This window comes from Balaenoptera ricei, chromosome 13 (genome assembly GCF_028023285.1).
Source record: "Balaenoptera ricei isolate mBalRic1 chromosome 13, mBalRic1.hap2, whole genome shotgun sequence".
Lineage (NCBI taxonomy): Eukaryota > Metazoa > Chordata > Mammalia > Artiodactyla > Balaenopteridae > Balaenoptera > Balaenoptera ricei.
In genome coordinates, this window is record NC_082651.1 from 41,667,574 (window position 1) to 41,694,283 (window position 26,710).

Sequence of the window (26,710 nt, forward strand, 5' to 3'; positions counted from 1 at the left end):
TGCTGTTGGGGGGTACATGAGGAGGAGGCTGGCCCACCATAGGAGCTTCTTTCTCTGTGCACTCGCAGGCGGCAGGACACTGCCTACACAAGCTCCAGGGGTGGGTGTGAGCCACTGCTGATGCCAAGGGCCCTGTGAGTGGGTGCAGGTCACTGCCCCCACCTTCCCGGGAGCCTGCACAGCCCACCACTGCCAAGGGTCCCACGATCGGGGTCAACTGCCCTGGGAGCGTGCATGGCCCGCCGTTGCTGCTGAGAGTCTCACGACCCAGTGCCAACCACTGCCCCCACCTCCCCAGGGGTGTGCAAACCACCACCGCCACTGTGGAGTGACCTACAACTGGGAGCAAACTGCTGTCCCTGCCTTCCTGGGAGCTTGCAGGAGCTGTGCACCTGCGCAACCCCTATCAAGGGGATAACAGCCAGCACATGCTAAGGAAAGAGACAGCAAGCATCCAAACCAAAAACAGCCCTCATGCCAAAAAAACATTAAATCCACACCAGCTACACAGGGACACTCCCACTTATAAATAGCTCTCCAAGACTACAGTAGATAATTGTTCCCCCTAAACTCACAAACTAAGAGATACATAAGCAAAATGAAGAAGCAGAGGAAACACTCTCAGTTAAAAAACCAAGAAAATTCCCCTGAAGGAACCAACAATGAAACAGACCTCTTCAGTCTAATAGATACCAAGTTCAAAAAGGAGGTAATGAAAATATTGAAAGAGTTAAGAAAGGCTATTGACAGAAATGCCGATTACTGTGAAAAGGAATGAAACTATAAGGAGGAGCCAAGAAAAATTAGAAACTTCATTTGCCAAGACAAAAGCTGAGCTCAAGGCAATGAATAGCAGAATGAATAATGCAGAAGAAAGAATAAGTGACCTGGAAAAAAGACTAACAGAAATTACACAACCAAACAGCAGACAGAAAGCCAAATGAAAAAGAATGAAAGCAATATACGAGACCTATGGGATAACATAAAGTGGGTCAATCTACACACAGTAGGGATTCCAGAAGGAGAAGAAAGAGAAAGGGAACTGCAAATGTATTTGAAGAAATTATGGAGGAAAATTTCCCAAACTTAAAGAAGGAAACAGACATCCAGATACAGGAAACACAGAGGGTCCCAAACAATATGAACCCACAGAGACCTACTCCAAGCCGTAATAAAAGTGGCAAAAGTTAAAGAGAGGATTCTAAAGGCAGCAAGAGAAAAACAAAGAGTTCATCACAAGGGAACCCCCATAAGGCTATGAGCTGATTTCTCTCAGAAACACTGCAGGCCAGAAAGGAGTGGCAAAATATATTTGCAGTCTTGAAAGAGAAAAATCTGCAACCTAAAATACTCTACCCAGCAAGACTATCATTTAGAATAGGAGGAGAAATAAAGAATTTCTCAGACAAGCAAAAACTAAAAGAATACAGCAATACTAAGCCTATCCTAAAGGAATATTGAAAGGTCATCTCTAAATGGAAAAGAGGCAAGAAGAAATAGGAGGGAGGAAATCACAATTGGAAGGTAAATCACTTAAATTAGTATACAGATCAAAAAGAAAAAAACAAAACAAAACAAAAAAAACACCCTATTTGTGAAAGCAATGATAAACACAAGGAACAGCAAAAGGATAAACATGAAGATGTAAAAAGGGACATCAAAATCATAAAATGTGGGGAAGGAGAGTAAGAAAATGCAGATTTCTTTTCTTTTTTTTTACAATGTGTTCGAGCCTATCTGACTATCAGTCTAAAGCAAGCAGACATAGGAGGGGGTTAACATACTTGAAAAACAGGGCAACCACAAATTAAAAACATAGATTCACAAAAACCTAAAAGAAGAGAACACAAGCATAAAATAAAAGGAAATCATCAAACCACAAAAAGAAAAACAAAAAGAAAAAGAAAGAAACAGAGTAGAAACAAAGAATCAACTGAAAAACACGGTTTGTAATGGCAATAAATACATATGTATCAATAATTACCTTAAATGTCAGTGGACTGAATGCTCTGATCAAAAGACACAGAGTGGCAGACTGGACAAAAAAACAAAAGCCTACAATATGCTGCCTTTGGGAGACCCACCTTAGGGCAAAAGACACACATAGATTGAAAGTGAGGGTATGAAAAAAAATATTTCATGCAAACGGAAATGACAAGAAAGCGGGAATTGCGATACTCATATCAGACAAAATAGACTTTAAAGCAAAGTCTAGAAAGAAAGATAAAGGACACTTATATAATGATAAAAGGATCAATACAGGAAGAGGATTTTACACTTATCAACATATATGGACCTAATACAGAAGCACCCAAATACATAAAACAAATACTAACAGACATAAAGGGAGAAATCAATGGGAATACAACAATACTAGGAGACTTTAACACCCACTCGCATCAATGGACAGATCTTCAAGACAGAGAATCAATAAGGCAACAAAGGCACTAAATGATACAATAGAACAGTTAGACTTAATTGATATTTTCAGGACACTACATCCAAAATAACCAGAATATATATTCCTTTCAAGTGCACATGGAACATTCTCTAGGACTGACCACATCCTAGGTCACAAAACTAACCTCAACGAATTTAAGAGTATGGAAAGTATTTCAAGCATCTTCTCTGACCACAATGGCATGAAACTAGAAATCAACCACAGGAAAAGAAACGAGAAAAAAACTATTACGTGGAGACTAAATAACACTCTAGTAAAAAACCAATCAGTCAACAAGGAAATCAAAATGGAAATTAAAAAATGCCTTGAGACAAACAACAATGAAAACACAACCATACAAAATCTATGGGACACAGCAAAAGCAGTTCTTAGAGGGAACTTCATAGCAATACAGGCCTTCATCAAAAACAAGAAAAATCTGAAGTAAACAACCTAACCTACCACCTGACAGCATTAGAAAAAGAACAAGAAACAAAACCTAAAGTCAGGAGAAGGAAGGAAATAATAAAGATCAGGGAGTAAATAAATAAAATAGAGATTAAAAAAAAATCAACAAAAAAAAAAGAGCTGGTTCTCTGAAAGGGTAAACAAAATTGACAAACCTCTGGCCAGGCTTACCAAAAAGAGAAGAGCGAGAACCCAAATAAACAAAAAAAGAAATAAAAAAGGAGAAATCTCAACTGATACTGCATAAATACAAAAAACCATAAGAGAATACTATGAACAATTATATGCCAACACATTTGACAACCTAAGAAGAAATGGACAACTTTCTAGAAACATACAGCCCACCAAAACTGAATCAAGAAGAAACAGATAATTTGAACAGAGAGATCACTAAAACTGAAATAGAATTTGTAACAAAAAAACTGCCTACAAACAAAAGTCCAGGACAAGATGGCTTCACAGGTGAATTCTACCAAACATGTAAGGAACTTACACCAGTTCTTCTCAAACTCTTCCAAAAGACTGAAGAGGAGGGAACACTCCCAAAGACATTCTAAGAAGCCACCATCACCCTGATACCAAAAGCAGACAAAGACACCACCAAAAAAGAAAATTACAGGCCAATATCTTTGATGAATATAGATGTAAAAATTCTCAACAAAATATTAGGAAACCAAATCCAACAACACATAAAAAAGATCATACACAACAACCAAGTGGGATTCATCCCAGGTTCACAAGGATGGTTCAACATATGCAAATCAATCAATGTAGTACACCACATTAACAAAAGAAAAGTCAAAAACCACATGATCATCTCAATAGAAGCAGAAAAAGCATTTGAGAAAATTCAACATCCATTCATGATAAAAACTCTTACCGAAGTGGGAATAGAGGGAACATATCTCAACATAATAAAAGCCATTTATGACAAACCCACAGCCAATATAATGCTCAGCAGTGAAAAGCTGAAAGCCTTCCTGCTAAATCTGGAACAAGACAAGGATGCCCACTCTCACTCTCTCTTCAACATTGTATTGGAAGTCCTAGCCACAGCAATCGGACTAGAAAAAGAAATAAAATGTATGTGAATTGGAAGGGAAGAGGTAAAATTGTCACTACATGCAGATGACATGATACTATATATAGAAAACCCTAAGGACTCTACACAAAAACTACTAGATCTAATAAGTGAATTCAGCAAAGTAGCAAGATACAAGATTAACATTCAGAAATCGGTTGCATTCCTTTACACTAACAATGAAATATCAGAAAAGGAATGTAAAAAAACAATACCTTTTTAAAATCGCACACAAAAAATAAAATACCTAGTAATAAACCTGACCAAGGAGGTGAAACACATATGCTAAGAACCATAAAACATTAATAAAGGAAATAAAAGAGGATTCAAAGAAATGGAAAGATACACCATGCTCTTGGAATGGAAGAATTAATACTGTTAAAGTGGCAATACTACCCAAAGCAATCTACAGATTTAATGCAATCCCTATCAAACTGCCCATAACATTTTTCACAGAACTAGAACAAATAATCCAAAGATTTATATGGAACCATAAAAGAGCCAGAATTGCCAGAGCAATCCCGAGGGAAAAAAAGAAAGCAGGAGGCGTAACTCTCCCAGACTCAGACAATACTACAAAGCTACAGTAATCAAAACAGTGTGGTACTGGTACAAAAACAGGCATATGGATCAATGGAACAGAATAGAGAGCCCAGAAATAAACCCACACACCTACAGTCAATTAATCTCCAACAAAGGAGGCAAGAATATACAATGGGAAAAAGACAGTGTCTTCAGCAAGTGGTGTTGGGGAAGTTGGACAGCTGCATGTAAATCAATAAAGTTAGAATACACCCTCACACCGTGGACAAAAATAAACTCAAATGGCTTAAAGACTTAAACATAAGACATGACACCATAAAACTCCTATAAGAGAGCACAGGCAAAACATTCTCTGACATAAGTCATACCAGTGTTTTCTTAGGTCAGTCTCCAAAGGCAACAGAATAAAAACAAAAATAAACAAATGGGACCTAATCAAACTTACAAGCTTTTCCACAGCAAAGGAAACCACAAACAAAATGAAAAGACAACCTACAGAATAGGAGAAAATATTTGCAAATGATTCGACCGACAAGGGCTTCATTTCTAAAATATAGAAACAGTTCATACATCTCAACAACAAAAAAACTAACTGAAAAATGGGCAGAAGACCTAAATAGACATTTCTCCAAAGATGACATACAAATGGCCAATAGGCACATGAAAAGATACTCAACACTGCTAATTATTAGAGAAATGCAAATCAAAACTACAATGAGGTACCACCTCACACCAGTCAGAATGGCCATCATTAAAAAGTCTACAAATAACAAATGCTGGAGAGGGTGTGGAGAAAAGGGAACCTTCCTATACTGTTGGTGGGAATGTAATTTGGTGCAGCCACTGTGGAAAACAGTATGGAGGTTCCTCAGAAAACTAAAAATAGAATTACCATATGATCCAGCACTCCCACTCCTGGGCATATATCCAGATAAAACTGTAATTCAAAAAGATACATGCACCACTTTGTTCATAGCTAACTTCTGAACAACCACTGTCAAAAAAACGCTGGAACCTACCAAGAAAGATACCCGACATTCAGAGACAGAGAAGAAGCCACAACGAGGGGGCAGGAGGGGTGCAATCGCGATAAAATCAAATCCCATACCCACTGGGTGGGAGACCCACAAACTGGAATCTAAGCCCCATGTCAGGCTTCCCAGCCTGGGGGTCCAGCAACAGGAGGAGGAGTCCCCAGAGAAACTGGCTTTGAAGGCCAGCAGGGTTTGATCACAGGAATTCCACAGGGCTGGGGGAAGCAGAAACTCCACTCTTGGAGGGTGCACACAAAGTCATGTGTACACCAGGACCCAGGGGAAAAAAGCAGTGACTCTATAAAAGACTGGGCCAGACCTACCTGCCTAGTATTAGAGGATCTCCTGCGGAGGCAGGGGGCAGCTGTGGCTCACTGCGGGGACAAAGACTCTGGCAGCAGCAATTCTGGGAAGTACACACTGGCATGAGCCCTCCCAGAGGCTGCCATTAGCTCCACCAAACATCCTGTAGGCTCCAGTGCTGGGTCGCCTCAGGCCAAACAACCAACAGTGCAGAACACAGCCCCACCCATCAGTAGACCAGTCTCCCTGAGCACAGCCCTGCCCAACAGAGAGACAAGACCCAGCTCTACCCAGCTCTACCTACCACTAGGCAGGAACCAGTCCCTCCCATCAGAAACCCTGCACAAACCTCTTAGATAGCCTCATCCACCAGAGGACAGCAGAAGCAAGAACTACAATCCTGCAGCCTGCAGAACGGAAACCGCAATCACAGAAAGTTAGAAAAAATGAGACGGAGGAGGAATATGTCCCAGGTAAAGGAACAAGATGAAACCGCAGAAGAACAACTAGATGAAGTGGAGATAGCCAACCTACTAGAAAAAGAATTCAGAATAATGATAGTGAAGATGATCCAAGATCTCAGAAAAAGAATGGAGGCAAGGATCAAGAAGATGCAAGAAATGTTTAACAAAGACCTAGAAGAACTAAAGAACAAACAGAGAGACAACACAATAACTGAAATTAAAAATACACTAGAAGGAATCAGTGGCAGAAGAACGCATAAATGACCTGAAAGAAAGAATGGTGGAAGTCGCTGCCGCAAAACAGAATAAAGAAAAAAAAGAAATGAAGATAGTCTAAGAGACCTCTGGGACAACATTAAATGCACCAACATTCACATTATAGGGGTCCCAGTAGGAGAAGAGAGAGAGAAAGGACCTGAGAAAAAGTTTGAAGAGATCATAGCTGAAAAATTCCCTAACGTGGGAAAGGAAACAGTCACCCAAGTCCAGGAAGCGCAGATAGTCCCAGGCAGGATAAACCCAAGGAGGAAAGCTGAGACAAATAGTAATCAAATGGACAAAAATTAAAGACAAAGAAAAATTATTAAAACAAGGGAAAAGCGACAAATAACATACAAGGGAACACCCATAAGATTATCAGATGATTTCTCTGCAGAAACTCTGCAGGCCAGAAGGGAGTGGCACGATATATTTAAAGTGATGAAAGGGAAGAACCTATAACCAAGAACACTCTATCCAGCAAGGCTCTCATTCAGATTTGATGGAGAAATCAAAAGCTTAACAGACAAACAAAAGCTAAGAGAATTCGGCACCGCCAGACCAGCTTTGCAACAAATGCTAAAGGAACTTCTCATGTGGGAAAGAGACCAGCAACTTAAAACAACCTTGTACATACATAGACTGCTATATCAAAACCTCATGGGAACAGCAAACCCAAAAACTACAATAGATACACACACAAAAAAGAAAAAACAACCCAAATCAAAACTAAAGATGATCATCAAAACTAGATACCATTTTTTACATACTGGATTTTAAAACTGCAAATATTAAGATGTCATTGATAATAGAGAAACACTGACTCACATAAATTATCAGACTATAAATTATTAGTTATTTAACAGGCAATCTAATATTATTTATTACTGTATACCTTAAAACCCAGCAATTCCATGATAGATATCACCTTAAAAAACATTATCATAAATGCATTAAGAAAGGCCAGTGAAAGCCATATACAAGGAAGTTAACTAAAGTCCTATTTATAGCAATTTATAGTAAACTAGAAATAACGTAAATAGCAATCCATAAGGAACTGGTGAAATAACTGTGGTATATTCATAGGAAGTAACATCACATATAACCTTAAAAGAATAAGGAAAATCTACAAGGTACTAACATGGTTTGATCTCCAAATCAAATTAGTGATTGAAAAATGTGTGCTCCAAAGCAGGCATTCTTCAGTAAATAAGAAAATAAGAGGATTAACCAAGATGGCGGAGTAGAAGGACGTGCTCTCACTCCCTCTTGCGAGAGCACCAGAATCACAACTGGCTGCTGGACAATCATCGACAGGAAGACACCGGACTTCACCAAGGAGGATACCCCACGTCCAAGGACAGAGGAGAAGCCACAGTGAGACGGTACGAGGGGCGCAATCAGAGTAAAATCAAATCCCGTAACTGCTGGGTGGGTGACTCACAGACTGGCAAACACTTATACCACAGAAGTCCACCCACTGGACTGAACGTTCTGAGCCCCACGTCAGGCTTCCCAACCTGGGGGTCCGGCAAAGAGAGGAGGAATTCCTAGAGAATCAGACTTTGAAGCCTAGTGGGAATTGATTGCAGGACTTCGACAGGACTGGGGGAAACAGAGACCCCACTCTTGGAGGGCGCACACAAAATAGTGTGTGCATCTGGACCCAGGGGAAGGAGCAGTGACCCTGGGGGAGACTGAACCAGACATACCTGCTGGTGTTGGGGGGTCTCCTGCAGAGGCGGGGGGTGGCTCTGTTTCACCATGGGGACAAGGACACTGGCAGCGGAGGTTCTGGAAGTGCTCCTTGGCGTGAGCCCTCCCAGAGTCTGCCATTAACCCCACCAAAGAGCCCAGATAGGCTCCAGTGTTGGGTTGCCTCAGGCCAAACAACCAACAGGGAGGGAACCCAGCCCCACCCATCAACAGTCAAGTGGATTAAAGTTTTACGGAGCTCTGACCGCCACAGCAACAGTCGGCTCTACCCACCACCAGAGCCTCCCATCAAGCCTCTTAGATAGCCTCAATCACCAGAGGGCAGACAGCAGAAGCAAGAAAAACTACAATCCTGCAGCCTGTGGACCAAAAACCACAGTTACAGAAAGATAGACAAGATGAAAAGGCAGAGGGCTATATACCAGATGAAGGAACAAGAAAAAAACCCAGAAAAACAACTAAATGAAGTGGAGATAGGCAACGTTCCAGAAAAAGAATTCAGAATAATGATAGTGAAGATGATCCAGGACCTCGGAATAAGAATGGAGGCAAAGATTGAGAAGATGCAAGAAATGATTAACAAAGACCTAGAAGAATTAAAGAACAAACAAACAGAGATGACCAATACAATAACTGAAATGAAAACTACACTAGAAGGAATCAATAGCAGAATAACTGAGGCAGAAGAACGGATAAGTGACCTGGAAGACAGAATGGTGGAATTCACCGCTGTGGGAACAGACTAAAGAAAAAAGAATGAAAAGAAATGAAGACAGCCTAAGAGACCTCTGGGACAACATTAAACGCAACAACATTCGCATTATAGGGGTCCCACAAGGAGAAGAGAGAGAGAAAGGACCACAGAAGATATTTGAAGAGATTATAGTTGAAAACCTCCCGAACATGGGAAAGGAATTAGCCACCCAAGTCCAGGAAGCGCAGCGAGTCCCATACAGGATAAACCCAAGGAGAAACACGCCGAGACACATAGTAATCAAAGTGGCAAAAATTAAAGACAAAGAAAAATTATTGAAAGCAGCAAGGGAAAAACGACAAATAACATACAAGGGAACTCCCATAAGGTGAACAGCTGATTTCTCAGCAGAAACTCTACAAGCCAGAAGGGAGTGGCATGATATACTTAAAATGATGAAAGGGAAGAACCTACAACCAAGATTACTCTACCCGGCAAGGATCTCATTCAGATTCAATGGAGAAATCAAAAGCTTTACAGACAAGCAAAAGCTAAGAGAATTCAGCACCACCAAACCAGCTCTACAACAAATGTTAAAGGATCTTCTCTAAGTGGGAAACACAAGACAAGAAAAGGACCTACAAAAACAAACCCAAAACAATTAAGAAAATGGTTATAGGCACATACATATCGATAATTACCTTAAACGTGAATGGATTAAATGCTCCAACCAAAAGACACAGGCTTGCTGAATGGATATAAAAACAAGACCCATGTATATGCTGTCTACAAGAGACCCTCTTTAGACCTAGGGACACATACAGACTGAAAGTGAGGGGATGGAAAAAGATTTTCCATGCAAATGGAAATCAAAAGAAAGCTGGAGTAGCTATACTCATATCAGATAAAATAGACTTTAAAATAAAGAATGTTACAAGAGACAAGGAAGGACACTACATGATGATCAAGGGATCAATCCAAGAAAAAGATATAACAATTATAAATATATATGCACCCAACATAGGAGCACCTCAATACATAAGGCAACTGCTAACAGCTATAAAAGAGGAAATTGACAGTAACACAATAATAGTGGGAGACTTTAACACCTCACTTACACCAATGGACAGATCATCCAAAATGAAAATAAATAAGGAAACAGAAGCTTTAAATGATACAATAGACCAGATAGATTTAATTGATATTTATAGGACATTCCATCCAAAAACAACAGATTACACGTTCTTCTCAAGTGCGCACGGAACATTCTCCAGGATAGATCACATCTTGGGTCACAAATCAAGCCTCAGTAAACTTAAGAAAATTGAAATCATATCAAGCATCTTTTCTGACCACAACACTATGAGATTAGAAATGAATTACAGGGAAAAAAATGTAAAAAACACAAACACATGGAGGCTAAACAATACGTTACTAAATAACCAAGAGATCACTGAAGAAATCAAAGAGGAAATCAAAAAATACCTAGAGACAAATGACAATGAAAACACGACGACCCAAAACCTATGGGATGCAGCAAAAGCAGTTCTAAGAGGGAAGTTTATAGCTATACAAGCCTACCTAAAGAAACAAGAAAAATCTCAAGTAAACAATCTAACCTTACACCTAAAGAAACTAGAGAAAGAAGAACAAACAAAACCCAAAGTTAGCAGAAGGAAAGAAATCAGAAAGATCAGAGCAGAAATAAATGAAATAGAAACAAAGAAAACAATAGCAAAGATCAATAAAACTAAAAGTTGGTTCTTTGAGAAGATAAACAAAATTGATAAGCCATTAGCCAGACTCATCAAGAAAAAGAGGGAGAGGACTCAAATCAATAAAATCAGAAATGAAAAAGGAGAAGTTACAACAGACACCGCAGAAATACAAAGCATCCTAAGAGACTACTACAAGCAACTTTATGCCAATAAAATGGACAACCTGGAAGAAATGGACAAATTCTTAGAAAGGTATAACCTTCCAAGCCCAAACCAGGAAGAAACAGAAAATATGAACAGACCAATCACAAGTAATGAAATTGAAACTGTGATTAAAAATCTTCCAACAAACAAAAGTCCAGGAACAGATGGCTTCACAGGTGAATTCTATCAAACATTTAGAGAAGAGCTAACACCTAATCCTTCTCAAACTCTTACAAAAAATTGCAGAGGAAGGAACACTCCCAAACTCATTCTATGAGGCCACCATCACCCTGATACCAAAACCAGACAAAGACACTACAAAAAAAGAAAATTACAGACCAATATCACTGATGAATATAGATGCAAAAATCCTCAACAAAATACTAGCAAACAGAATCTAACAACACATTAAAAGGATCATACACCACGATCAAGTGGGATTTATGCCAGGGATGCAAGGAGTCTTCAATATACACAAATCAATCAATGTGATACACCATATTAACAAATTGAAGAATAAAAACCATATGATCATCTCAATAGATGCAGAAAAAGCTTTTGACAAAATTCAACACACATTTATGATAAAAACTCTCCAGAAAGAGGGCATAGAGGGAACCTACCTCAATATAATAAAGGCCATATATGACAAACCCACAGCAAACATCATTCTCAATGGTGAAAAACTGAAAGCATTCCCTCTAAGATCAGAAACAAGACAAGGATGTCCACTCTCACCACTATTATTTAACATAGTTCTGGAAATCCTAGCCATGGCAATCAGAGAAGAAAAAGAAATAAAAGGAATACAAATTGGAAAAGAAGTAAAACTGTCACTGTTTGCGGATGACATGATACTATACACAGAGAATCCTAAAACTGCCACCAGAAAACTGCTAGAGCTAATTAATGAATATGGTAAAGTTGCAGGATACAAAATTAATGCACAGAAATCTCTTGCATTCCTATACACTAATGATGAAAAATCTGAAAGAAATTAAGGAAACACTCCCATTTACCACTGCAACAAAAAGAATAAAATACCTAGGAATAAACCTACCTAGGGAGACAAAAGACCTGTATGCAGAAAACTATAAGACACTGATGAAAGAAATTAAAGATGATACCAACAGATGGAGAGATATACCATGTTCTTGGATTGGAAGAATCAACATTGTGAAAATGACTCTAGTACCCAAAGCAATCTACAGATTCAATGCAATCCCTATCAAATTACCAATGGCATTTTTTACGGAGCTAGAACAAATCATCTTAAAATTTGTATGGAGACACAAAAGACCCCGAATAGCCAAAGCAGTCTTGTGGGAAAAAAAACGGAGCTGGAGGAATCAGACTCCCTGACTTCAGACTATACTATAAAGCTACAGTAATCAAGACAATATGGTACTGGCACAAAAACAGAAACATAGATCAATGGAACAGGATAGAAAGCCCAGAGATAAACCCATGCACCTATGGTCAACTAATCTATGACAAAGGAGGCAAAAATATACAATGGAGAAAAGACAGTCTCTTCAATAAGTGGTGCTGGGAAAACTGGACAGCTACATGTAAAAGAATGAAATTAGAATACTCCCTAACACCATACACAAAAATAAACTCAAAATGGATTAGAGACCTAAATGTAAGACTGGACACTATAAAACTCTTAGAGGAAAACATAGGAAGAACACTCTTTGACATAAATCACAGCAAGATCTTTTTTGATCCACCTCCTAAAGTAATGGAAATAAAAACAAAAATAAACAAATGGGACCTAATGAAACTTCAAAAGCTTTTGCACAGCAAAGGAAACCATAAACAAGACGAAAAGACAACCCTCAGAATGGGAGAAAATATTTGCAAACGGACAAAGGATTAATCTCCAAAATATATAAACAGCTCATTCAGCTCAATATTAAAGAAACAAACACCCCAATCCAAAAATGGGCAGAAGACCTAAATAGACATTTCTCCAAAGACATACAGATGGCCACGAAGCACATGAGATGCTCAACATCACTAATTATTAGAGAAATGCAAGTCAAAACTACAATGAGGTATCACCTCACACCAGTCAGAATGGCCATCATCAGAAAATCTACAAATAACAAATGCTGGAGAGGGTGTGGAGAAAAGGGAACCCTCTTACACTGTTGGTGGGAATGTAAATTGATACAGCCACTATGGAGAACAATATGGAGGTTCCTTAAAAAAGTAAAAATAGAATTACCATATGACCCAGCAATCCCACTACTGGGCATATACCCAGAGAAAACCGTAATTCAAAAAGATACATGCACCCGAATGTTCATTGGAGCACTACTTACAATAGCCAGGTCATGGAAGCAACCTAAACGCCCATCAACAGACGAATGGATAAAGAAGTTGTGGTACATATATACAATGGAATATTACTCAGCCATAAAAAGGAACGAAATTGAGTCATTTGTTGAGACGTGGATGGATCTAGAGACTGTCATACAGAGTGAAGTAAGTCAGAAAGAGAAAAACAAATATCGTATATTAACGCATGTATGTGGAACCTAGAAAAATGGTACAGATGAGCCGGTTTGCAGGGCAGAAGTTGAGACACAGATGTAGAGAACGGACATATGGACACCAAGGGGGGAAAACTGCGGTGGGGTGGGGATGGTGGTGTGCTGAATTGGGCGATTGGGATTGACATGTATACACTGATGTGTATAAAATTGATGCCTAATAAGAACCTGCAGTATAAAAAACAAACAAACAAAAAACAACTAATACTAAACTTTCATTGGGTTATTTGTATGGAAATATGTTAATATAAATGTTTCAGACATTACATGAAATTTCTAAAAATCTTATATGTTCTGGTATAATGTTATAAGTCATAATCCTAGTTATTACTTTAAAATGTATATCTCAGAAATAACTAAAAAAAAAAAAAGAAAATAACATAAAAAGAACACATATACACAAAGCAAAACTTACTGGATATTTTTAAGTACTTCTATAGACATTATCTATGGATATATAAACTAAAGCAAAGAAAACGATCTACAAGACTAAACTCATAAACGTTGATACGTCTAAGGAAGCAAAAGACCCAGAAGAATATATACGCTATGATTCTGTTTATAGAAACTTCAAAACAGGCAAAACTCAAGTACGGTATTAGAAACCAAGGTGGGGTTACACACTCCCCTTTGCCCCGAAGTAAGTATTCAAAAGAAGTATGCAAGGGGCTTCCAGGACGTTGTCAGTGTTGTAGTTTGTGACTCAGGTAGAGGTTTCACAGACTTTTGCTAATTCTGTTAAGTATTTTCCCCTAGTCTATTGCTTATCATTTAATACTGTTTACAGTGTGATATATATACGTATGTATAAAGAAGCTGCTAAGTTCAATGTATTTGAATTTATACCTAATCTGTGGAGTGAACATTTTTGTTTTATGCCTTTTTCAGTATGTGCCATACTTAAACAAAAAATTAATCAACAATGAATCACGTAAGAACTAAATTCAGTTTACCTGTGACTTTTTCTTTCCTGGAACACATACTTTCACACTTTTCCCATTTATCAGAAGTGGTGTTGTTTCAATGTACTTCATGACTGCAGTAATTGCCTCTTTAAATTCCATTTCCAAGTAAGCCTAAAATGAAATGTATTCCACTTTTAGTCACAAAAATCTACCTTAAATTTCTCTGTATGACCTAATATAATACTTCTTTGTGGAATATAAAACTGAAATTACCTCAAGTCCTGGTTGCTTTCACCTCTTTTTGTTTTGCTAACGTTTAATTTGATGTTTAGGATGTTTTCACACATGAAATGGACATTTAACCTTATAGAATTTCTATACCATTACCAAGGTAAGAAGGAAGTATGGGTCCATGGCAGGATCATGGCACAATAAGAAATGGGAAGGCAGGGCTCACTGAACAATCGAAGAGAAGGCAGGATCTGGTCTAGCTGCTGTTAAGTCTGACCTTTTTAAGGGTTCTTGCAACAAAGAAAACAATACCAACTATGTTCCGTTGTCTTACCTCACAATTTTTTACGTTCTGCTTAACCTAGGGTTTGTAGTTCTGGTGAACCCTATTATGTGAGTTATAGGAATACAACTCATATGTAAAAAAATACTGTACAGATAAAATCATTTTTTTAATATGACCTTACTGGTGTGCTAAAGCAATGAATGGCAAACTATGGCCTGCCACCTGTTTTTGTAAATAATTTTTTTGAACACAGCCATGCTCATTCATTTATATATTATCTATGACTGTGTTTGTACAACAACAGAGTTGTAGAGCAGAGCTGAATAGTTGAAATCCTATAACATGCAACGCCTAAAACATTATCTGGCCCTTCACGGAAAAAGTGTGCTCTTCTAAAAAAACAGTGTGCTGTTTGAAACGATATAAAGCAGTACTTAGGGACCTTGTTCATTCAAATCCAAACATTTACATAACTCAATTAACAATTGTGTATGCAGGAAAAGCAGCTATAAGATCCAACAACAGTCTTTATAAAATAATGACTTTGTATGAATTTTAGAACAGACTAAATGACTCACTTCCTTTCTATATGGAACAATCAGGACATCATTAACTTTTCCAAATGGTTGAAATATTTTTCTAATATCTTCTTCAGTACAGCCATCCTCTGGTAAATCAGATATAAGAAGAACGGGACCATACTGTGAAGAGTGATCTTTCCGAAGCTTTTTTTGGGATGAAAGAAAATTAAACCAAATTAAGTGACAAAGTACAGTTATAATAATTCCCACTATAATTTCTTCTACCATTAATCTTAGTCCTTTAAGCAGTCTTTTCAACATATTTTAGCATATTTGAAAAAATTTTAAAGGCCAAAGAAAAGTAGTAAGAAATATGTTTTACATTTTACCACTCAAACCCAACAGTGGTCAGAGTTTATGGGTAACCAAACACAGATGCTCTTTTCTGTTTAGAAGCATTTTGTAACAAACAAGACCTATGAAATGAAATGGCCCAAAACTATTAAAGAGTATTTTTCTATATGAATCTGCATGGCACATCACTAGTGAAGCTGAAATTATAGCTTTACTTACTCTGTGTTCTAATAATTAAAAATGTTATCTAGATGGGCATAATATTTTTAAAGATTTATACTACATACAATTTAAATATACTTTATCAAATTTGCCACCTATGTTAAAAATTGACTCAAAAAGAAAAAACTTTTTAAAAGTTCCACCACCACCATCTAGAAGTCTAGAAACAAAATGAAAGAACGTTACAGAATAACTAAGGCTCTTCGAGATTAATGCCCTGTACTCAACATTTCTTCCTAATTAATGCTCTTCAAAATCCTGTAATTGCAGGTTGATTATTTTAAGTTTATCCTTCTAAATATAAGCTCTCCGGGGCAGGGAACTGTAGTTGTTGAAAGTTAAGACAATGTTAAGAGCAATGTATACCTAAATACTTGAAGACTTGTTACTATTACAATATAATAAACATTTGAAAATCTGGCCTATCAGGAGTTACTCTGATAGTCTCAGGATGCTTTATATATTATCTGCTATAATAGTAATTTCATTAACATATACAATAAATCAATACCATCAAAATACACCAATAAGTTAGTACCCAGAAAAGAGACTAGTATTCTACACTGGACAATGAAGTATTTAACTTATGAACTGTACTGCAAAAAGTATAAAACAGATTAAAAATGACCAATTCTCAGCAGAGACTCACTAATAACTTACTAACAAAGATTATAAAACCTCATTAATGCTGCTGATTACATCCATTTCCCCAATCAGGGAGCAAAACTTATCACAAGGATCTGTTTGTGTGGTTAGCCAAAAACACCAAACCATCAAAATGTTTTCACTTTTGATATATCAAATGCCAAACCTCTAGGATTTGTAATCTACAGGACTTTATTGGACTTTTATTATATTCAGAAGAGAAACCAATAAATATTCCATATCAACATAACAAGTCACAATTTCAAACTTTTGGAAATATGAAAATTAAAAATTCTGAAAACTTTGTTTTCTCTTTGTCATATTAACAAATGTATGCACACACTTCCACTAACAAAGAACTACTGACCTTACGTTGTAGAGAAACAGCTTTATCAGACACCTGTTTACTTTCTGGTGAGGTGTCATCTTCAAGATTCTTTGATTTGTAACGAGTACAATGTCCTATATTTGAATCACTCTTTGTAGAGCTCGTAGATTTAACTGATGGCTTTGCTCCACTGACAGTTTTAAGTTTTTGTGCTGGTGAGTGTCCTTTATCAACTGCTTCAAGATGTTTCTGTTTACTGAATTCTGACCCATGCCCAGACCGTTGTACTACATCTTCTAATGCTTTTTTTCTGTCTGGTAAAAAGGACATAAATACTACTTCAACTGAAAAGAACTTAAGGTAGGAAACATCTCATCACATTATTAAAAAAAAAAGAATCATCTCTCAACTGTCCAAATATTTATCACATTGAGCTATTGTTAGGCCAAACAGGTGGCAAACACACACACACAAAATTATTCTTCTTTAATTCTTCACTCAAAAGTGAAGATATAAAAACATGAAGATCCCTTATTCAGTGAGCTTCTCTTATACCAGTGGTACTCAAACTTTTGGTTTCAGTATCCCTTTACACTATTAAAAACTGAGGACTCCAAAGAGCTTTTGTTTGTGTTCAATTTATCAATGTTTACCATTTAAGAAACTAAAATAGAATTTTTAAAATATTAATTCATTTAATAATAATAAACTCCTATGTTAATATAAATAATATATTTTTATGAAAAACTTTAATTTCAAAACAAAAATTAGTTAGATGAGTAGCACCACTGTATATTTTCCAAATACTTTAATATTGGTCTTAAAAAAAGTCTGAATTCTCGTATCTGCTTCTGCATCCAATCTGCTGGATACATTATTTCAGCTGAAATACTAAAAGAAAAATCCAGCTTCACAAAGACATGTAGTTGGAAAAGGAAAGACCTCACAGACCTTTGCAAAGATCTCAGAAAAAAATTATATAAGAGCTATTTCCAGAAAGGTCACTAAACCAATACAAAGACACAGGTTGAAAATATGAATAATTTTTAAAATGTTTCAAATTAATTCACCGAAGACAAGTCTATAATCAATTACTAAAGCAAACTAAGATGTTTGTATATCCTTGGTTTTTAGGTTTGATGTTGGGTGGATAGATACAGTCTCCCACACTTCTTCTGATACATAATAAAGGGAAGAAGAATGAAATAGGTTGGGATGTGGGTTGGATTTCATATAGAAATTCTAAAATTCAATGAAGTAGAACATTCCATCTCTTAAAAACCTTGAAAGTTTTAAAAAGAGCTGAGCCAAATACCTCAAAATGTCAACATTTAAAAAAATCTTGACAGTAGTATATAAGTCACCATTTCAAGCTTAATAGAAATAAAAAATTCAAACAAACAAAAAAACTAAAAAAATTTAGTCAAAATAAGTACTTATTATTCACAACCATAAGTGTACCTGATGATCTCACTGATCTCCTTGATGTCCTTTCGGGGCTAACTGATCGATAGCATTTTGGACTAGCTCTAAATGGATTTCTCATTCGATACGGTGAACGGGATCTGGATCTGTATCTAGGAACGAAACGATGGCAAATTCTTGGACTTCGACTTCTTGGTCTGTACATATAACGTATTGGGCTTCGGGATCGACGGAATCTGTGACTTGAGCTTGATCTCCTAGAACGTCTAGGACTGGGAGAATGAGATCGTCTTCTTGGAGTTTCGTTTTCTTTTCTATTGCCTTCATTTCTACAAAGTGTAGGAAAAAACCCACAAGATTCATCAATTTAACATAAATTTAAACCTATATTAAATGACAGATTTATCTTCTTAAAAACAGACTATTAACAACGCCAAATTCTGATACCATGTATTTACGTAAAGCAAAAACCTGTTTGACATGATGCAATTCAGCCTTGTAGATGAGTAAGAAACAATCAGAGCAGATGATCACCTCTCTCATTGCTTAGATTCCTCTGTTTTGTTAATTTACAAAAGAATATTATCATCAATTTCTTGCATTTTTCCTATACCACTATTATATCCAATTATGTTTTGAAAGTATTATATTACATGAAGAATTTAGGAAATGACTTATATAAACAAATGTTTTTCAACAATTTTTCCTGAAACATTATGCCATCCACAAATATTTCTTTGACTGTTGTACTTGTATACCTACACATTGAACCGGGAACCCCATTCCCAGCCTTCAAATCTAAGATCCCACAAACATAAAATAATAATAAAAAGTATTAAAGTATAAAGTATTTTCAGAACAGACTTAAAAAAAAAAAAAGAAGTTCACAGATGGGAGCTATCACACTTAAACTGGGGTAATTAAAGAAAGATTCATTGAGATGGTTGCATTTGCCTATTGTTTAAAAGTAAAAATGGTCAAAACAGGACTCTATTCAAAACAGTACCTTTAAAAAAAAAAAAGTACTTGTTTACTTTTAAAAGAAAATCAAATTTCAATAATACCACTATTAAAAAAAATAACTACCTTCTTGATGGGAGGATCTCAGGATTCCAATCGGGATACCTATTTTGAGAATAAACAATATTAATGAACAGTTAAAATAAGATTATAAGGCTCAATCTTTCCCTGCAATGTATCAAGAGGACTGTTCAAAACCAAAGTTAAGGGAATTCCCTGGCGGACCAGTGGTTAGGACTCCGTGCTTCACTGCTAAGGGCACGGGTTCAGTCCCTCGCTGGGGAACTAAGATCCCACAAGCCATGTGGCGCAGCAAATAAATAAATAAATAAATAAAAATTTAAAAATTTTTAAAAACAAAAATTTTTTTTTTAATTTTTAAAAATTTAAAAAATATTTTTAAAAAGATTAAAAAAAGATAAAAAACCAAAGTTAACACAGTGATTTATTAGGCAATTCAGGGAAAAGAAACACATTCCCTATACTTCAAAGGCCTCGATGTTTATTTAGGTAAAACAAGCAGTACACATAAAAGTGTTGAGAGGTATAGAAGAGGTATAAAACACAAGCTTAGGTAGGGGTTAAAGACAGTTCACCCACTTTGCAGAACCCCAGGGGCCACCACTCTACAGAATAAGACATGAATAGTGCCCCTTACACTGTACCAATTGCTCCTCAAGAGAGGATCTAGTGGGAGGATTCAGGGGAGAATTCAAAGAAAAAGGTTGCTTTTCAGGGGAACTAAGATCCCACAAGCCATGTGGCGAAAGGTCTTGTTAATAGGCATGGATCAGGTTAGGTTTCATACAGTGGTGATACATAAAAGAAGCACTGGAGGCAAAACATGTGTTCTATTCCAGGAACCGGTATGGCTGCAGCATGTAAGTGACAAAAAGCAATTATGAGGGGGAAAACCTGGAAAGGCAGCTCAGAGACAAACTATGAACGTCCTTGAAATCAGGTTAAGGAGGCTGCACATAAGTAAAAGGCAACAGGGAACAATAAACATTTCTGAAGTGAAGGGAACATAGGAATGTTTTCAGAACAACTGGAAATATCTGGATTACAGAAAAAGATGAGGGCTGGGATATTAAAAATCAGGCATCAGCTATACTATATTAAGAATGAGTGAGATAAACAGAGGAATAGTTTGCGGGGAAAAAAGAGGGCTGAGGACAGAATCTTATGCACACTAACACTTAAGAGTAAAGCAGACAAAGATACACCAATGAAAGAGATTAAGGGTTAATTAAAGAAAGAAAAAGTAGGAGGAACAGCAACATCATGGAAGCCTAAAAAAAAGACATCTTTATCCTCATCTTTTCTAGATGCTCTGGACTCTTAAAAGTTAACTGGAAATGGTGATTAAATTAAATTACTGAATCACTGATGTTCAAAAATACAATTTCAGCAACCAAGTGGAGAGCCAGGTAAGGAAATGAAGGCAGCAGACTCAACAAGTCACCTGGCAGGAAAATAAAGTGAGGTCAAAACCTTACTAAAGGTAAAGTGGTTTTTATTTGTTGATATTTGTCTCAGACATTGTTAGCAGGTTAACTCAAAAGCAATTCTCAACTCTCTTTTCCCATGCCTGCCTCCACAACAAAGGCTAAAAAAGCTAAATACTTGCTTTCCCAGCCTCCTTAGAAGATAGCCAGTGATAGCTTCAAACCAATGAGACAGCCATAGGTGCAAAACCACTGGCAGACTTCTGAGAAAGCTTCTGCCCACTTCTTCCTGCTTTAAGAGCAGACATGATGCATCTTCTAACTATAATGTGACAAACTATGAAGGCAAAAAAACTTAACTTCAATCCAATGTATCTATCACCCAGCATCAACAATTGTTAAAACATGAACAATTTTGTTTCATCTACTACTACATTTTTAAAAACTTTTGTTACTCTGTACCATCTAAGAAGATACGAAGATACATTTCCGGTCTCATGTTACGGTGTTTAAAAGCAAGACCTTTGGGAGTTCCCTGGTGGTCTCCTGGTTAAGATTTGGCAGTTTCACTGTTGGGGCCTGGGTTCAATCCCTGGTTGGGGAACTGAGATCCCACAAGCCATGTGGTGCGACCAAAAGAAAAAAAAAAAAACTAAAGCAAGACCTTTGGAATCAAACACAGCTGGGTGTAAGTGTAGGTACTGCCACTTAATGGCCATGTATCTGAAAGCCGGTTACTTACTATGAGTAAGCCTTAGCTTTCTCTTATGTACAATGCTGGAAATATAGCTGGTTGTGGACACACAGAAGTTATTAAATTTCCAGAGCTTTCCAGTTCAAGAGTGGGTAACAATGTTTCAGATGTGAAATGATGTTTCAGAACTAGGTTAACTGCTAGAATACATATTCTTGTCTCTGCTGCCCAGAGCAGAAAGATAAAGCATACATACTATTCTGCAAATAGAGTTTGGACTGCCTGTATATTGCCTAACTAGTTTTTTTTTTTTTTAACATCTTTATTGGAGTGTAATTGCTTTACAACGGTGTGTTAGTTTCTGCTTTATAACTAAGTGCATCAGTTATACATATACATATATCCTCATATCTCTTCCCTCTTGCGTCTCCCTCCCTCCTACTATCCCACCCCTCTAGGTGGTCACAAAGCACCGAGCTGATCTCCCTGTGCTATGAGGCTGCTTCCCACTAGCTATCTATTTTACATTTGGTACTAACTAGTTTTTTAAAATGTGTTTCAGAAGCATGATACATAAGCAATATAAACATAATGGCTAAGAACAAGAACCTAAGTAAACGACATTATCTGTATCCCAATGTGATGCAGTAAGTATACACATCACCTATAAAGTTTTTGTGCCAAAACTGTTCAACCTGAATTTAATGAAGAGGAAAAAAACCCAAAAAGGTGCAGAATGTGGAATATTCTACAAGACAACTTTTGTGGACATTTCAGAAGTCAACCATTGTGAAAAATCCTCCTCAAAAGGATATTGGGATTGACATACATACACTATTGATACCATGTATAGAACAGATAACTAGTGAGAACCTACTGTATAGCACAGGGAACTCTACTCAATGCTCTGTGGTGACCTAAATGAGAAGGAAATCCAAAAAAGAGGGGATATGTGTATATATACAGCTGATTTACTTTGCTGTACAGTAGAAACTAACACAATATTGTAAAGCAACTACACTCCAATAAAAAAAATTTAATGCTAAAAAAAAAGTGTAGGGGTGGGGTAGGCAAAGATAGTTATAAAGGCATTTTGGAAACAAATGGCAAAATTTGAACTTGGCCTATGTACTGGAAGGCATTATGAAATCCTTGTTAAACACTGTGTTATATTGTGGTTATAACACATAACCATTGTAGAAAAATTTCCTTATTCTTAAGAGACAGATGTTGAATTAAGGAGTAAAGTGTCATAATGTCTGTAATTTATTTTCAAGTAGTTTTCAAAAACTATGATATTAAAAATGTACATATAAAGATATAATAGATATGTCAAATGTTAATAATTGGTTAATAAAGACAAAGACTATATGAATGTTTATTATCCCTTCAACTTTTTTGTGGCTTAGAAACTTTTCAAAATAAAATGTTGAGAGGAAAAAAAGGAGCAAAGATCCATGAGTTAGACAGATTAGCTGTGCCAATTATTTGCTGTGTTGTAGTAGGGAAGTTGCCTCTCAGTTTCCCCACTGGTAAAATCACAAATAATCATTATACATATATCTCATAGGGTTGCTTTGAAGATTAAAGACACTGTGTAAAGCACTTAGAAGAACGCCCAGCACACAATAAGCATACAGCTCTTATTATTTATTTTTAATACTAAAACTTTAATGCACTATTATCTTTTCTCAAGTTAACCAACTACTCTTATGTCATAATCCAGAAAGATCCAAGACAACGAGAGAGAAGAGATAATCAGCCTTAAGAAAAGGAATAAGAACCTAAATATACATCAGCAGAGGAATGACTAAACAGATTAAGGTTTAGAAACACAACGCAGCTTAAAAAAAAAAAAAAAGAATGAAGTAGCATATATTTTGCCATGGAAAAATCCAAAGCACCTAATCAAATCTAACATATTTGTTAAATTTTTTTTGCAATAGAAAGCCATAAAGAAACTATTCAAGAGCACATAACCTGAAAAACATAAAAATGTAAAACAAGCAATGAAGTAGCAGGCATGGAAAGCACATGCTTTAAAATCAGCGTCCTGGAGGCTTCCCTGGTGGCGCAGTGGTTGAGAATCCGCCTGCTAATGCAGGAGACAGGGGTTCGAGTCATGGTCCGGGAAGATTCCACATGCTGCGGAGCAACTAAGCCCGTGTGCCACAACTACTGAGCCTGTGCTCTAGAGCCCATGGGCCACAACTACTGAGCCCTCGTGTCACAACTACTGAAGCCCACATGCGTAGAGCCCATGCTCCGCAGCAAAAGAAGCCAGCACAATGAGAAGCCCACGCACCTCCACGAAGAGCAGCCCCACTCGCCACAACTAGAGAAAGCCCACACGCAACAAAGACCCAACACAGCCAAAAATAAAAAATAAAAATAAATATAAAAAAAAAACATCAGGGTCCTGTGTGCATTAAAAAAAAAAAAAGGCTTATCTACACAAAAGTCTTTAAATAGGTATAAATGCCATTTGATGTAGTAAATTAATGACAGTGCACGTAGCTAGAATCCTCTTACTAGCATTAATGCCTACCTACAGCAACTAACTAACTCCCACCTAAATCCCTTACCTTCATAAAAATGAGACATCCCACTGGGTATCTGTGGGAAAATTTGTGGCTTAGGAGAGATTTTCCACTTACAGTGGCAGTAAGGCCTATCCAATTTAAGTAACAAATTATCTCCACATGATAACCAATGTTTGTGTGCACACATCTATACAGGTAAGCAACTCTATTATTAGTCTATACAATTAAGGTAGGGCTTATATCACACTCAACACTTGACACCAACCGAGGTTCAGTACCCTATTCCTGCAACCATTATAACTGGTTTAGAGATGGACAACTAACCCACAGTGAACCAAAAGAGTCAAACCAAGGACTTCCGCAGAATTTATGAGGAAAGAAGTGTTTTTATTTATTTTTTAACTCCTGGAATTGCTAGCTATACAGATCACTTAAGTCTGGAACTAAGGGGGTCACTTTGCTTTGTGGAGAAAAGTGTGCCTTTCTCATGAGGCTAAAGCAGAAGAGAACAGCCAAGAAACGAAAATATTTCTGACACTCTGATTTTTGTTTGAGCATCTTATTCAGCTGTTCCTGAAACTAGAAACACTCCTTAAGCTTCCCAGTTAAATAAGCTAATATATTTCCTTACTTTAAAAAACTAGTCTGAGTTAGGTTTATCACATATGACTAGAAGAGTCCTGAATAATCTCAAAAAATTTTGTTGATATTTTCATAAAGAACAACAACAAAAAACCAAAACAGCTGCCACAAATCCATTTGCTCAAGAACATGTTATTATCATCAGTATAGTGACCAGGAATTTGACACACAACTATATCAGTATATTTAATGATGTTAAAAGGAGCACAATTTAATTTTATGTAACTCCAGGTGATATTAGAGAATACTGTTAATATCACACTTTTCACCTTCATAGGTGCCCTGTCTTAAAGAAGGAAAAGGTCAAAGAATTGAAGAACCAATGTTGAGGAAGCACCATATCTAGCTTGTTCATCTCCTACTTAAGGTTTTTTCTGAATATAGGTTCTAAACCAGGAGAGGTTTAGACCTGAAATTAAAGACTAGTGTTTGGTTTGGGTGGTTTTTAGTTTTTTATCCTTTGGGAAAGGGGTGGGGATGAGGGGGAAGAAGTGTAGGAGAAGGGTAGACTATGTGCTCTGAAAAAGATAAACCATCCCAAGGGAAGGCAAGCCAGCAGGAATGAACCAATGATACTAAAGTTACCTACTGGGATTAAATTAGGAAGGAGTCAGAAGAAAGGACCATATTTAATTCTCTCCTTTGGGGAAAAGATTAAATATATTTGTATATTAATATTTCAAATACACAATAGCTTTCTAAAAAAATATTTTTCTCCAAAGTACCACACTAAAGGTATTAAGCAGTCATACCTGAAACATTATTTATTTTGTAAATTTGCTACTTATAAAAAAGGAAAAAATTGTTCTTACTGTTGACGTAACTGTCGGCAGCTCTCAATATGAGTAGATGTATTTTGATGCTGAATCCAATCCTATTGTAAAAGGAGAAGAGTGCACAAATTAGAATATTCCTTATTTGACTAATGAAATTAGGCTTTTTAACATGACACAGTATACTTTGTTTTATCAAAAATTAACCAATTCTAGTTATAAATACCATTTGGCTACAATAAAAATTTTCACGAACAAAAATAAAAGGCCTCCAAACAAAAGCACTTAATACCAACTCATTGATGCCATTTTAAAACATTTTAGTATAGAAAACATTTTTAAAATCATACCCATGGATACTCGTTTTGAAGTCAAATATACATGTAAACTTGGAGAAAATAAAAGCATGGATCAGAAATAACTCATCTCAAATATAAAACACTACTACAGAGAACACCAAAAACTCTATAAATAGAATGGTATCGTTCTATAAAATATAGTCTAAAATATAGTCTCTAAAATATAGTCTCAATGCCTTACAACTCTAAAATTCAAGCTAACAACATTAACAACAAAAAATCCTACCTCTTAGGCCAATACTATTCCAAGCAAGGTACTCACTATGTATTGGCAAAGGATAAGATTAGTAAAAATATGAAAAAATGCTGATCAAATCTAATTTATTTTCAGGATATAATGAAAAGTAATATCATTTCAAAGACATAATATCCCTTACATATAGAGCTTTACAATGAACAAAATGCTTTCTTATACATAACTTCATGTGTCACAAAGCTGCCCTAAAATTACATTCTGTATCCATAAAAAGCTCCTGGAAGATACATCTGATTTTTTTTTTAAAGGCAATACAGTTTTCAAAGATACAGTCCCCCAAACGAAACAGTTAGTTAAAAGCAATGTGTATATTACTCAATGTTTTATTGTTTCTCCAACATTTGGAAAGGCAGAAAACTTACTGAACAGTTCCATATTTTAATGCTTTCCTTGAGGAAAATGTTATTCATTTCCATTTCAAAAACATTTTAGTTTGTCATTGCCAAAGACGAACTAGAAATATCCAGAGTTAAAAACAACAGTTGACACTAATTTTGGAATCTGCCTTGTTGAGAACTATCTGAAAATAAGTGCATGCTATTTGCAATGCTCAGCAGCAGGTTATGACAAACCC

At 36.6% G+C, this 26,710-nt stretch overlaps 1 protein-coding gene across 4 annotated transcripts in view; it reads right to left on the reverse strand.

The window, feature by feature from the left end:
* Positions 1–26,710, reverse strand: part of ZNF638 (zinc finger protein 638) — a 147,739-nt gene that overhangs the window by 46,400 nt on the left and 74,629 nt on the right. For 3 of the 4 annotated variants that reach the window (XM_059943020.1, XM_059943016.1, XM_059943018.1), the window contains exons 3-8: positions 25,561–25,622; positions 19,488–19,526; positions 18,438–18,730; positions 17,016–17,290; positions 15,485–15,631; positions 14,438–14,560 (exon numbers count right to left, since the gene is read on the reverse strand). In XM_059943020.1, coding sequence (XP_059799003.1) covers positions 14,438–14,560; positions 15,485–15,631; positions 17,016–17,290; positions 18,438–18,730; positions 19,488–19,526; positions 25,561–25,622 — 939 coding nt within the window. The remainder of the gene's footprint in view (positions 1–14,437; positions 14,561–15,484; positions 15,632–17,015; positions 17,291–18,437; positions 18,731–19,487; positions 19,527–25,560; positions 25,623–26,710) is intronic. The other variant, XM_059943017.1, reaches the window with a different exon arrangement.